Below are 14,793 nucleotides of genomic sequence, written 5' to 3' on the forward strand. Positions count from 1 at the left end.
CACTGTTGCTTGGCAATGTATTAAACAGCAGGCCTTAGAGACTAGTACTTGAGTTAACACAGCCACCACAACCGCCACAGCCATCATCACCTTCCCGGAAGGCAGCCACCTGTCTGGCTCCTGGCTTTGTCCAGCTGCCAACCTAAGGCATGTGCCTACGCAGGAGGCGATGACATTTTGGCTCCACGTTCAAAGTTTTTTTTTTTTTTTTTTCCTTTCTCATGTGTTATTTCTAAAGATAACAAAGGTCAAAAGGCATCCAGCGTTTTCTGGTTTCTCATAAGCTTCTGGTCAATATTTAATCTGGTTTATGGATTTTTTTAGGTCTTCTAGATGCCTTCTTGAGCCTGCCTGTGGCCACCCACAGACACTTGTAAGGAGGAAAGAAGTCAGCCTGGCAGAGAGACTCTGAAATGAGGGATTAGAGGTGTCCAAGGAGCAAGAGCTTCAGCCTAAAGACAAGGGAGCAGTCCCTGAAGACGCTTCTACTGAGAGGTCTGCCATGGCCTCTCTTGGCCTCCAACTTGTGGGCTACATCCTAGGCCTTCTGGGGCTTTTGGGAACACTGGTTGCCATGCTGCTTCCCAGCTGGAAAACAAGTTCTTACGTCGGTGCCAGCATTGTGACAGCAGTCGGCTTCTCCAAGGGCCTCTGGATGGAGTGTGCCACACACAGCACAGGCATCACCCAGTGTGACATCTATAGCACCCTTCTGGGCCTGCCCGCTGACATCCAGGCTGCCCAGGCCATGATGGTGACATCCAGTGCAATCTCCTCCCTGGCCTGCATTATCTCTGTGGTGGGCATGAAATGTACAGTCTTCTGCCAGGAATCCCGAGCCAAAGACAGAGTGGCGGTAGCAGGTGGAGTGTTTTTCATCCTTGGAGGCCTCCTGGGCTTCATTCCTGTTGCCTGGAATCTTCATGGGATCCTGCGGGACTTCTACTCACCACTGGTGCCTGACAGCATGAAATTTGAGATTGGAGAGGCTCTTTACTTGGGCATTATTTCTTCCCTGTTCTCCCTGATAGCTGGAATCATCCTCTGCTTTTCCTGCTCATCCCAGAGAAATCGCTCCAACTACTATGATGCCTACCAAGCCCAACCTCTTGCCACAAGGAGCTCTCCAAGGCCTGGTCAACTTCCCAAAGTCAAGAGTGAGTTCAATTCCTACAGCCTGACAGGGTATGTGTGAAGAACCAGGGGCCAGAGCTGGGGGGTGGCTGGGTCCGTGAAAAACAGTGGACAGCACCCCAAGGGCCACAGGTGAGGGACATTACCACTGGATCATGTCAGAAGGTGCTGCTGATAGACTGACTTTGGCCATTGGATTGAGCAAAGGCAGAAATGGGGGCTAGTGTAACAGCATGCAGGTTGAATTGCCAAGGATGCTCGCCATGCCAGCCTTTCTGTTTTCCTCACCTTGCCGCTCCCCTGCCCTGAGTCCCCAACCCTCAACTTGAAACCCTATCCCCTTACCTTAAGCCAGGCCTCAGAGGATCCCTTTGCCTTCTGGTTTACCTGGGACTCCATCCCCAAACCCACTAATCACATCCCACTGACTGACCCTCTGTGATCAAAGACCCTCTTTCTGGCTGAGGTTGGCTCTTAGCTCATTGCTGGGGATGGGAAGGAGAAGCAGTGGCTTTTGTGGGCATTGCTCTAACCTACTTCTCAAGCCTCCCTCCAAAGAAACTGATTGGCCCTGGAACCTCCATCCCACTCTCGTTATGACTCCACAGTGTCCAGACTAATTTGTACATGAACTGAAATAAAACCATCCTACGGTATCCAGGGAATAGAAAGCAGGATGCAGGATGCAGGATGGGAGGACAGGAAGGCAGCCCAGGACATTTAAAAAACTAAAAATGAAAAAAAAAAAAAAAAAACAGAACCCATTTCCCAGAGCACTTTCCAGAATTCTCTCATATTTGTGGGCTGGGGATCAAGCCTGCGGCTTGAGGAAAGCACAAGGAAAGGAAAGAAGATCTGGTGGAAAGCTCAGGTGGCAGCAGACTCTGACTCCACTGAGGAACTGCCTCAGAAGCTGCGATCACAACTTTTGCTGAAGCCCCTGCCTCACTCTGGGGCACCTGACCTGGCCTCTTGCCTAAACCACAAGGCTAAGGGCTATAGACAATGGTTTCCTTAGGAACAGTAAACCAGTTTTTCTAGGGATGGCCCTTGACTGGGGGATGACAGTGTGGGAGCTGTGGGGTACTGAGGAAGACACCATTCCTTGGTGGTGGCCAAGAAAGAATAAGAACCTTGCTATCTAAGAAGCCAGGTGGATGTGTGCAGTGGCTCCAGTGGGTGTTTCTACTCTGACAGCGACAGGCAGCCCCCTAGAAAGTCTGCAGGCGTAATGGAAAATCAGCTCAACTGAGATCAGGCCCCCCCAGGGTCCACCCACAGAGCACTACAGAGCCTCTGAAAGACCACAGCACCAAGCAAGTCCCTTCAGATTCCCCCACTGTCCATCAGAAGATGTTCCAGAGTGGCTAGAGGGCATCTAAGGGCTCCAACATGGCATATCCATGCCCACGGTGCTGTGTCCATGATCTGAGTGACAGCTGCACTGCTGCCTGGGATTGTAGCTGAGGTGGGAGTGGAGAATGGTTCCCAGGAAGACAGTTCCACCTCTGAGGTCTGAAAATGTTCCCTTTACCCTGGAGTGGGAGTGAGGGGTCATACACCAAAGTATTTTCCCTCACCAGTCTAGGCATGACTGGCTTCTGAAAAATTTCAGCACACCTCCTCGAACCTCAGTGTCAGCAGAGAGGGCCCATCTGTTGTCTGTAACATGCCTTTCACATGTCCACCTTCTTGTCCATGTTCCAGCTGCTCTCCCAACCTGGAAGGCCCTCTCCCTTAGCCAAGTCCTCCTCAGGCTTGGAGAACTTCCTCGGCATCACCTACTTCATTGAGCCTTCTCTGATCACTCCATCCCTCTCCTACCCCTCCCTCCCCCAACCCTCAATGTATAAATTGATTCTTGATGCTTAGTATTCACAATTTTTGATTGATCATTATTTGTGTGTGTGTGTGTCCAATCTCACAAGTACATTGTAAACCCTTCGGTGGGTGGGGGCCATATCCTAGACCTCTCTGTTTCCCCCAGAGTATCTGTAACAGTGCCGGGCACACACTAGGTGATCAATAAACACTTGTTGATTGAGTAACTGTCTTACTGATTAAAAGGGGCCCAGAATGGGCAAGTGAAACTCGAGGGATTTCGCCTAAGGGGAGGGGAGGGTGGAAACTGGCATTTCTTTACACAGGGTGGATAGACAATTCTAGACCTTACTAGAAATAATTAGAAAGCATGACAATCTCCTCCCCAAGGCAACTCCAACCTCTTCAACTTCCCCAGGGCTCTTTCCTTTTCATAACAATTGTTTTCAGTTGTTTGCTAAATGATGATGTATTTATTCCTTTCATTCTCTGAACCACTATCATGAGGAAGGTGAAATGGATCTAATCATCTGCATTTGGCAGATGGGGAAACTAAGGCCCACACAAGTAAATAGATTTTCCCAGGGCCACAAAGATAGTGTTAGTTCCCTCAGTCTCCTGACTGCCAAAATAGGACCCTGCTGATCCCACACTATTCACAGCCAATAGAAGAGCCTTCTAGAGGTCCCTAAGCTGCCTGAGGAAAATAACTCACAGCCAGCCAGGTAACAAGGAGGGCACACAGGCAATCCTGGTCGCCCATGAGGACAATCTGGCAAATCATCAAGTGTACCATCTGGAACTGCCCTCTCCTGCTATGCTGGCCAGCCTGGGCCCCGCTAGCTGCTCTACCAGGAGCATGCCAGGCTTACATTGAGTAAGACACAATACCTCAATTCCAATTCCCCTAACTCTGAAGGTGTGGCAGTTCAGGAGACCAATGATTTAGCCCTGTTCTACCCTCACTAGGAATTAACAAAGCCCCATTCATAAGGGTGTTCACTGTGGCAACACTGACAATAATGGGGCCCTACCTGATTCAGCTTAACCAGCCCCTGGATCTAGAGGGCCTCAGCACATAGCCTGTTGTATCAGACACTACCCTTGCACTTCTGAAGTGAGCCTTCTTTGGTGCAGAGACTAGAATGTCAGCAACCAAATCCATTTAGAGGGAATGGCAGCAGGCAGGAATAAGGGTAGAGAGAGAAGGCTCCCTGGGTAAAAGCTTAACAAGAAGTCATGTCTCTGGTCTGGCACCAGGAACCCCAGAGCTCTTGATTGGGGGCCACTGGAGGTTGGAAGATAAAACCACCTTGCTGGCTCTGCTATGCTGAGTAGGCAGCAATCTGGTATGGGCTCTGATGACCTACCATCTGGCTGCTAAAGCACTTGCAGATCCACTGATTTTACTGCATTCTCTACATACTCCAGTGAAGTGGGTCTTTTACAAGAGACAAAATGGAGGCCCAGATATGTGAGTAATATCACTCAGGTCAGTGTCAGAGTTTGAACGTAAGCTTAGAAAGTTCTCACAGCAACATGGGCCCAGCATTCTGGTCTCAGAAGGTGTATGAGGACATATTGCTCTTCAAACTCTTGCAGGCTTCGTGTCCCTGTCAGTCACTGGAATATAAGGGCCTTTGCTGGATATAGAGCACAGAGCTTCCCTTCATCTTAGAAGGAGGCTGGCCTGAGGGATCCTCCTACATTTGTTAATCTGGGAAGTTTCAGTGGAAGGAGTTAGAAGTTCATCCTCAACCAGAAAAGCCAGGGAAGACCTAACAAAGAGCAACTGTTCCCTCCAGCTGGTTAAGCAAGAAAGGATTTGCTCTAAGTAGTTTCCTAGAAATATTCCCGACTCCTGGGTCCAGGGCAAACACTTTTCAGTTCACCCCATTGCCTTCCCTCATAAAGTAATTTAGATTAGCCACAGACCTAGGGGATAGTGAAGGCCACTATGTTTAATGCTCCAGCCTCATGGCTCTGACCCTTGCACAAGGAGAGATGTTCTGCCCTCTCTCATTCCTCTGATAATAATGTGACTCATATTTTCTCCCCCTTGGAGCCCTAGTGACCCACTGCTATGTGATCATTAATGGGGGAAGGACTGAAACTGGCTTCTTAGTGGAAAGGCAAGCTCCAACTTTCGGAAAGACCTTTGTCCAGCTATTCAAACAGCCATCTGCTGGCCAGCCCACACTCACTGAACTCTTACTCTGTGTCAGGAAATGTGCAAAGGGCTTTGAGGGTGATGAGAGTGAACAAGGTAAAGTTTGTACCCTGTAGAAACTGACAGCTCATCTACAGGAGATAAGACATGGACACCTAACTGTGGTACAAGGCAGCATATGGGCTGTCCTGTGAAAGACATGACAAAAGTGACATAAAATAGGGGTGTCAAGGGCTGATAAAAATAGTCTTGTAAGTCCCCTTATATTACAATCCATATGAAATGAGGGCCTGCCACTACATGAGCTTTTGGGGAAAGCATGATGAAAACTGCTTCTTGCAATGGAAGGACTCTGGGAAATTGAGCAATCGGGTGGAGAGGCAGTGCTAAGGAGGTAGCAGGGATATGCTGTGCAGCTAATCCGGAATCCTTCTGAGTTTGCCTCACAAGACCCTTATGTGACTTTAAAAGGAGTGACCCTGGGGTTCAACCTCTCCTCCCTCATCTCCTTCCCTTGCACAAGACTTTGGAACTTGCTGGGGGAAGCACAAGCAGTGCCCATTCAGGTAGCCAGGGGCCTTCTGTCTATGGACCAGAGGAGAAATGTAGGTGTGGGAGAAGGGAGACAGGCAAGAGAAGAGCCTCGTGCTAAAGGAAGGTGATGAGGCCTGGCAGGGCCAACTCTGTTCCCTCCCACTCAGCCCTGGGCCCACGGACAGGGGATTCTTTCGTGCCTGCAGCAGCCCACTCTGGGACACAGAGGCCCAGGCTGGGAAGTGCATGTGCTTCTCCTCAGCTGGCTGAAGCCTGGCCTTCACCCAGACTGGTCTCCCTGCTCAAGCGGCTCCCAGCTTTGATGAGAAATTCTGTTATCTCAAGAGGGAAAAGAACCTCAAACAGGAAGTCTAGCAGGTTATCTCTCTCTTCTGCCCTAAGTGGTGGCTCACTATATGCTGTGATGTGATCATTGATAAAATATTAACAGGCTGTTAACAGACACAGTAATGCAGAGGCTATATTCTGACCACTTCCTCCCACCCACAGCCCACCACTTTCCTGGGAACTGCAGCTCAGGAATTTCCTGTTAACTCTCACCTAAAATTCCCTGCTCTGGGCTTCATCATCCCCCGAGACAAGCAGCAGCCTTTGAGCTTGATAAAGCAGGAAGCCGCCATGCAAGGGCACATCATCAGGTCCATTTTAGGAGAGAGCTGCTGCTTTCCTGTCCTCTCTGAAGTCCTATTCCTCCAGAATGGCAGCCTCGCCACTTTACGGGTCACCTCCTCGGGAGTTTTGAAGAAGTTTCTGTTTGAAAATTCTCATGACCTTGTGGAGATAACACTGAGAACACTCACATGCTTTAAAAAAGATACTGAAGAGGTTAATGGGATGTGAAATGAGATGCCAAACGAGTACGAATAGTGTGGCGGACAAGCCAGCATTTGAGTGGTAGCTCCTATTCTCCACCAGTGCTTTCGGAGTCTGTGATATTTGACCAAGTTCTGTGTGGGCTGCTCAGGAGAAAGGCCAGTTAAACAAAAACTACAAAGAAGAGGCTGGGCGCAGTGGCTCACGCCTGTAATCCCAGCACTTTGGGATCATGACACGAGGTCAGGAGATTGAGACCATCCTGGCTAACATGTGAAACCCTGTCTCTACTAAAAATACAAAAAAAAAAAAAAAAAAAAAAAAGAGCCAGGAATGGTGGTGGGCACCTGTACTCCCAGCTACTCAGGAGGCTGAGGCAGGAGAATGGCATGAACCCAGGAGGTGGAGCTTGCAGTGAGCCGAGATCACGCCACTGCACTCCAGCCTGGGTGACAGAGCGAGACTCTGTCTCAAAACAAACAAACAAACAAACAAACACCTACAAAAAGAAGATGCTCTTTGCAGCCTCTTCACCTATATTTATGTCTGGAAATGCCCAATGGAACACAAGAGGATGGATCAGCATCCCCCACAGAGGGATATATCTGATGATACTGTGAAGACCCTACTCCCTTGGTTTAAAGGCACTGAACACTTTGGTTAAAAAAGCAAATATATTGGCTGGGAAAAGAAACACGTTCAGCCACAGATCAGGTATTAACACCAGCATTTGCACTAGTTTCTCAGTTTAGCCTAAAAGGAGCCAGAAAAGATGAGTTCAGTGGGTTTAAAAAATAGAACCAAAATTCAGAAACAATGGACACTGGAATTTGGGGGAGAAGGGGACTTCTCTGAGTAACACACCCTTTACCAAAATGATTCAATAGCTTAAAAATGGAAGCAAGATACAAATCAAGGAAAAGGCAGACAGGATGAGAAAGGTGGTGCCATCCTCCCGTTGGCAATTCCAGAGGTACCTCGTATGGTTAATTTTACTTCTCTGTAATAATAAACCAATATATTCTTAAGTGTCACTTTCTCACTCCCCAAGAGACTTGTCCAACTCAGCACTGTCTGGAGAGGGGGATTCAAAGCAGCCAGTGAGAACACCCATGGGCAGAGGCCAGCAAGTCCAAGACCTCCCGGAGTGTAAGAATAGGATCTCGATGGCTGTGTGGATATCAGGAAAGCTGCCAAGTGACAGCTGTGAGTGAAAAACCCAGTCAAGGGGAAATGAATTTCCACGTTGTTTGGAGGGATATTCGTTATATAAGTGAACAATTTCCTGATCATGAGGGCCGTTAAACATTGTGTGGGATTGTGAAACTGTCTTCCTTGGAAATTGCTGTTAGTGTGGGCTGGTTTTACCATTTTCCTATTAAAAGGAAGATGACAAGAGTAATCATTTTCAAGATAGGCAGGATGGTGTAATAGGCAGTGAGTTTGGGCTCTGGAGTCAGATGAATCTGGGTTTGGATTTTGCCTCTGCACTCTAGCTGGACGGCCTTGGGAAAGCCACTTCAATTCTCTACAATCCAGTTTCCTCATCTATACAATGTGGATGAGAGCTGCCTCTCAGTGTGGTCATGGCATACAGTGGGTACTAACAAATGGGTAATAAATAAGTAGACTGGCGACCCAAAGGTAGGGTCAAAGCCACACCAAAATGTGTGTCTTTAGGGCACGGAGGCAGACAACAAAGTGTATTTTCTGCCACAGATCTGAATCCATGTTATCAAGGGAATGGTCTTTCCCAGGCCAAAACTTCTCAAGATTCTTCCCAAAGTTCAAATATCTTGAAGACTTTGGATGGGTTTCCACTCATAAAACATGGGAAGCCAGGGGAAAGGCAGACCTGAGAAGTTACAGAGGGAAGGGATAATGGTGGCTCTCATCCAGATCTGTGACCATGTGGATTGGAACAGAACCATGATTAACCAGGTCTCACTGCTAGAGAAAAGGTCAGTCCAAGGTAACTACACACTGCGGTTAACATCCCAAATTTAGGGACAATTGGAGAGATTTCAACAGCTACTTCATCCTAATTCATTAAGCAGGTTTAGCATAGCCCCTCTTGCTGGCATTTCCCAGCCCATGGTTGATTCTGTTCCTTATGCTTCACACTAGATAATCCACTCTCTCAAACCCTCTTGGGTATTTCTGTATTCATTCTCCACCCAGTCTTGTGACTTTGTTTACTCTTCCCCATACCTGTAAAACCCTCCCCACACATCTTCAGCTTTCCAATCCTTCCAGGTTTCCAGGGCCTATCTAGAAGACCAGACCTTCTGCAACACTTTCCTGAGCCTTTGTCTAAAGTTATCTTGCCTGCCTGAGGGCACAATGGACAGATATATGGAAGGTGTTTGGTATGTTGAAAGCACCCAAAACATTTGCACGGTTTTATCTAAAATTGGGTTGCGAATTTCTGGTGAATCACATCAAAACTTTGGGCTTAGGGTTGGGGGCAAGAAACAAAAAAAATTTCTTCTGGAAGATTTTATTTTCTATTAGAAAATGAATGCCATTTATGTATCTTTGGTAACTAAAGCCTTCACATACATAAGACTAAATCAGCTCTTCTTTCAATTATCTAATTTATTATCCAAACATGTTCTCTAAGTTTTGATTCAGAAAGTATAGTTCCTTAATGCCCCCTTTGCCTAATAGAAGTCATGAGTTACAGATGTCCATTTCACAAAGCATAAGTCATTCTTTGAAGGAAATTACACTTGACTTAGCCTGAGCTCACACCTGGCATTCCTCAGTAGACCCCTGTGCTTCACTCTTAATACAGTACTATAGAAAAGGGTTTGAATTCATATACAGAATTCTGAAAGACATTCTATATGGAGACTGCCTCTGGGAATGAAGAGCTTGTAATTAAGCCTCTGCCTCTGAATTGTTAGCCCAGATAATTTGCAATCACTAAACCTGGGCAAGCAAATTCTCCTGTTCCCTGGGGCCACAAGGTACCTGGTCTAACCCTCTACCAGGTGCCCATTAGTTCATCCAACAAGCACACATCGACCTCCTAGTGCCCAGAACTTGTTTCCTAGAGACTTGTTCTGTTCTTTGCTTGAGGATAGCTCCTTTCTTCTCTTGATACAAACTATCACCACTCTCGGAAAAAGTGAACAGACGCCTCCTCAGAATGTTTTTTTCTCCTTTTAGTTCTCATTCTCAAGATCTGGTCTCTACAGACATCTCCTGGTTATGTTTTATAGTTCTCAGTATTTAAAAATTGCATGCCAGGGAGCCTCTAAAAAGATTCAGAATGTTTGTAGTAAAGAATACCCACATTCCTGTTCTCCTTTGGTAGCCTTTCTACCTACCCATACCAAAGATCAGCTAAAGAGAAACACTAGGCCACTGCAGCTCGTGCTGATCGCCCCTTCTAACCTATAGCACTTAATATCTGTCTTTCATTTTCCAAGTTGAATGTCCAGGATTGTCATCTACCTCACTCATACTGCATTTATCCAACCCCTTCTATGAACAAGGTACTGTTTTAGGACCCTGAGGGAGATGAAGATATGAACAAAACACAGTTCCCATCATTAACTAATTACCTCCTAGATCCCGGGTACTATGATAAGCTCTAAGATACAGTGGTTGGCAAAAACAGGCATGGCCCTTCCCCTCATGGAACTTACTAGTGAGAGAGGCAGACAGGGAGCATGTATGTTGTATTTACTACTGTGTATCACAAGGCACATAGTCGGTACCCAATATTTATTGAGTGAAAGCAAATGACCAAATATATCATGATAAATTGTGAGGTGCTATGAATTGAGGAAAACAGGAAACAGTGATAGCATTAATAGGGAAGATAGAGACAAAAGGCTGCCAGAGAATGCCTGTCTGAGGAAGTGACACACCAAGACCTGAAGGATGGGGACTAGCCAGCTATATGCTAATACTGGAGATGGGAGCATTCTAGTGGAGGGAGCAGTATGGGTAAAGTATGTTTGGGGAGAGGGAATAGCAGGGTGAAGTCTCTGAGGTAAGAGCTCGGCATGCGTCCATAGGAAGACTACAGTGAGCCAGGGGGAAAGTGGTATATGAAGAGGGGTCACAAGAGACAAAGTACAAGTAGGCAGGGGCCTTGCAGGATACTGTAAGTAGTTTGGATTTTATTCTAAGTGTCCATGAGAAGTCATTTAAGGGCTTCAAGCAGGGGATCACGTGATCTAATTTATTACTTTAAAAAAAATCACTGTCTATAGACAACTGTAGGAACAAGAGTAGAAGGACTCCAGCTAGGAGTTATAACAACCCATGGGAGATCATGGCAGTTTGGACTAAGGTAGCTATAGTAAAAGTGAGGAGAGTCAAGACACACTTTGGAGGTAGAACTGACAGACTTGTTGACAGGCTGGATGTAGGGAGTAAGAGAAGAGGAAAATTAGGGATAACTTCCAGGTTTCTAGCTTAAGCAACTGGATGGGTGGAGGTGCCATTTTCTAAGATGAGGAAAACTGGGAGAAAGAGTACAGCCCCAGGGTGTATCACTGCTTATTTTTAATGAGGCAATGTTAAGTGTTCATGTCAAGTAGGCAGCTGAATATTTGAGAATCTAAAGCTTTCTAATAGGGAAGACAGGACACGGATGTTTGTGATACAAGCCTTGAAAAGTTAAATGTTCACAGAGAAATTTTTTGTCTAGCTGGGTTAATCAGAGAAGTTTGCAGGAAAAAGTTGGCATTTGAGCCAAAGGAAAGATGATGAGGGAAAGCATTCCAGGTAAAGGGAATGAAATTGCAAAGGTGGAGACGGGAGAAATCTTAAAGCATGCTCAGAAATTGGAAAATTGCTCAGTTTAGACGGAATGTGGCTTGTATCTGGAATGTTACTAGATGACTCTAGAAAGGGTGACTGAAGCCAGATCACAAAGGGCTTTGAGCACCATCCTAGGGAATTTGTACTATACAAGGTGGGCAATTGGGAACGCACTAGCAAGTCTTTGAGCAGAGGCATGACCTGACAAAGTTGTTAAAAAACAAAATTTGGTGACACTGAGTAGGGTGGATTGAGGAAGGAGAACAGGAGGCAAGGGAGGCCATCTAAGAATTTATTTAGATAATCAAGGCATGAGGTAATAAGTTATTTAGGTAATAACCTAAATGTTGATCATGGCAATGGAAAGTTAAATGCAAATGTGGGAGACATTTTAAAGGGGAATTATGATTATGTTAACCTAACAGGAAAGCCAGGAGGAGGCACCTGCTTTTTTCTTCTCAGTATCTTTTGCCTCCACACTAGATCATAACCTCTGGTAAGGCTGGGAGTTATTTTTCAATCTTTCCACAGTGGGATTTAACACTATCAACGAGATCTCATGCTAGTATGGCTTCGTAGTAAATAGGAAACAAAGAGGTAGCTTTGGTATTGAAGTGAATGGACTCACACAGATAGTGGTACTGGAAAAAGCAGTGTGGGGTCAGGACCACAAACCAAGGAATGGGCTGAGAGTAAGCACTAGGAAAGAAGAGTTCAAATTTCCTACCTTCTTCCCTTTAAAGCCTCATTGCCTGCCCTCCTTCCTACTCCGTCCCTTCATTCAGCCAACAAACACTCACATAGGCAGAACCTTCAATGCTCTGAATTTTTTCCTCCAGCAGACTCCCATTCATCTGTGTGAAATCCCACCCGCTCACAGCCCCCATGTGATGAATAAGTCTCACTGAGAGAATGTCAGAATGTGCTACTCTTCCCTCAGTACTATTTACATTTAGACAACTGTGGCCTTGACTATCATAATCCAAATGTCTAACATGAAAATTAATCACATGGCAAGCAAGAGCTGGGGTGAGGTGGAAGGTAACGGGGCAGGGGATATCTTTCAGTACTCATTCTAATGATGAAGCCTGGATCTGGCCTCCCCTCATTCCCTGCAGTCTCACTGGGATATCTACTATGAACCCCCTTTCAAAGGAGGTAAAATTAATTTGGAAAAGTGTTCTGAAGTAACTCTGTGGGAGAGAAACAGAATGAATATCCAAGACATTTCCTCTGGACTAGCTAATCCTTTTGCCACTGCTTGATCTCACCTTCCTTTGATTGTTTCTCCTCTACTTCCTACTTTTTACTGTTGGTATATTTTTATGTGTTCATTGTTCAATGTCTTTTGAAAAGTATCCTGAACTCTTTGGAGAGTATGTGCTATGTAAACACAATAAAGAAATGAATACAATGTCTCCTTTTACAAGATAATAAGTTTTACTATTTCTGATAGTATGAGGTTTACCCCTCACTCAGCACTAGCCTGAAGAGTGAGTAGGTGTATTCTGGGGGACATCAGATAGATTCCACTCTAAAATACTTCCCTAACTACCCGAAATCCTCCCATTAATTTGATGATAAATATATTTTTTAATTTGAGCCTTATAGGTTTGTTTTTCAAGAATCCCTTATTAAAATGCAAATACCAAAGCAGGTGAACAGATCATGATGTAACCTTAGTTCCCTTTACATTAACCCACCACTTCTATCAAACACATTTTTCACATTCCAAATTTTTCCACGCCTTTGTTTATGCTTTTCTTCTTCCAGAGGTAATGCTAAATTTAATATAAATTAGAAATATAACATTACCTTATATTTTCACATAATCTCTCATTTGATATTCAAATCCAAGCCTACTTGATCTTTTTAAAAACAATTTATTTTTTCCAATGTAAGAATAACAAGTTTAATACTGAAAATCTGAAAAAGGCAGGAAGATAGGAAGAAGAAAACTATCAACCATAGTCCTACCACCTAAAGAACACTCATTGACAGTGTGGCCATGCTCATTCTTTAAGCCTTAATTTAGGTCCCATTTCTGGTGTGGTGCCTTCCTTGAACTTCCTCCCCTAGATCTTCCATGTCATATCTGTACCACTCAGTTGTACATATCATACACTTTTGTGTATAATGTGATGTATGTCTTATGTTTCCAATGAGATTGTTACATCTTCGAAGGCTGCAAACATGAGTTATACTTATTAGCTTACCCCCAAAACACCTGGTATACCGGACCCAATATCTGCTGATTGATTTAACCTAAATGAATACAAACCATTTCAGAAAAAGATATAAAATAGACCACATATCCAGGTCATGAAAATTAAAGCTTTCAGGTCACCTAGCTTGGTGACTATTGCTTTTCTATTCCTAGACTCTTTAAAGTCTATTTAAACCGGCCTCTTTCTCCACACCAAAACTGATAAGAAGGAGACTGATTATGAGCCAGAATTTACACAGAGATTCTCTATATAAGGCATAAAGGTGAGGGTGAGAGAGAGAGAGAGAGAAAGAAAGACACAGATGTGGGGGAGGGAGAGAAAAGAGAAGAGACAGAAGAGAAGAGAAGGGTATACAGTCTGGTGCTCAATCCAGTATGTGATTTGCCTCCAGCACCGTGTACAGGATCCCATCCACTTGTTCTGAGTCATACCCGATCTCACGAAGCTCCAAGTGAGGGAGGACAGAAGTAAGGAGATAGCTGACGTGGATACGTAGCCGCGTAAGCTTTGCCAAAGCCCTGTATGAAGGAGTGAGGGGGCAGGAGAAGAGATGACATGGAGTCATTAACCAACAGAAAAAAATGAAGCCCCTTCAAAATGGAACCACATTTCTCAACAGTTATGTTTTCATTAGCTAGAAAGAAGAAAGCACAACACCACCAAGCACAGGGAGACTGGCTGCAGCTTTCTAAGAAGTAATTACTCAATTCTTGGTGGCCTGTGAATTAAGGCTTCCTCCTTTGTCTATGGCCAATAACATGGGGTCCTGAGGGATGCTTCCCATTAGCACTCACAAGCTGATAACTAAACCCTAGTAATTAACCTTTCTAGGTCATCTCCCTCTGGGGTCCGGTAGGAGACCTGAGCCTTCTGCAGCATTTCCAGGTGTGTCTCTGCTTCCTTCAATTTCTCTTTTAACTCTTCCTTTTCCTCTTTGGTTCTTTCCAGCTCAGCTTTCAGAATCTGGAATTCAGCTTGGCGATAACCCATGTGTTTCTTGCTCCAGTACAAGCCTTCCGCCTCCTGGGTACTGTAGATCACCAATTCATGTTGGACTTTCTTGAATTCAGACTGCCAGTGATTCCTCTCCTGTTCCAGCTCCTCCACCTGCAGTCCAAGAAACAGAAATTCAATGACCCCACAAAAAAACATGCCCAAAACCATTCCTCATATGGTCATCCTGTGATTCCACTATACATATTCCTCTACTTAGGGACCTTTTCAATACCCTAAAATGGGCAGGAAGCCTACTACAGTTACTCTATCTGAAACACCACAGAATAGTTCAAG

General features: G+C 45.2%; 2 protein-coding genes across 4 annotated transcripts in view; one reads left to right on the top strand and one right to left on the bottom strand.

Moving 5' to 3' along the window:
* Nucleotides 1-201: 201 nt before the first annotated feature.
* Nucleotides 202-3,179, top strand: CLDN2 (claudin 2). 2 transcript variants are annotated; one of them, XM_015127961.3, is made up of 2 exons: nucleotides 202-1,185; nucleotides 2,842-3,179. In XM_015127961.3, the coding sequence occupies exons 1-2, from the start codon at nucleotides 503-505 to the stop codon at nucleotides 2,873-2,875; spliced, it is 717 nt and encodes a 238-aa protein (XP_014983447.1). In that variant the 5' UTR covers nucleotides 202-502; the 3' UTR covers nucleotides 2,876-3,179. The 2 variants fall into 2 exon arrangements, with proteins under 2 accessions (XP_014983447.1, XP_077845693.1); XM_077989567.1 differs by having other exon boundaries at nucleotides 202-1,157.
* A 9,965-nt stretch (nucleotides 3,180-13,144) lies between these two features.
* Nucleotides 13,145-14,793, bottom strand: part of MORC4 (MORC family CW-type zinc finger 4) — a 60,587-nt gene continuing 58,938 nt past the window's right edge. The window contains exons 16-17 of one of the 2 annotated variants that reach the window (XM_077987633.1): nucleotides 14,327-14,610; nucleotides 13,145-14,021 (exon numbers count right to left, since the gene is read on the bottom strand). In XM_077987633.1, the coding sequence (XP_077843759.1) occupies nucleotides 13,868-14,021; nucleotides 14,327-14,610 (438 nt within the window). In that variant the 3' untranslated portion in view covers nucleotides 13,145-13,867. 2 annotated transcript variants of the gene reach the window in all.

This window comes from Macaca mulatta, chromosome X (assembly GCF_049350105.2).
Source record: "Macaca mulatta isolate MMU2019108-1 chromosome X, T2T-MMU8v2.0, whole genome shotgun sequence".
Taxonomy (NCBI): Eukaryota; Metazoa; Chordata; class Mammalia; order Primates; family Cercopithecidae; genus Macaca; species Macaca mulatta.

What these genes read in the sequence shown, in the direction of transcription:
- CLDN2 (XM_077989567.1), top strand. Translation starts at nt 503, where the DNA reads ATGGCCTCTCTTGGCCTCCAACTTGTGGGCTACATCCTAGGCCTTCTG. An exon ending in TCAACTTCCCAAAGTCAAGA is followed by an intron (nt 1,158 to 2,841) that starts GTGAGTTCAATT and finishes TCCATGTTCCAG; the next exon opens with CTGCTCTCCCAACCTGGAAG.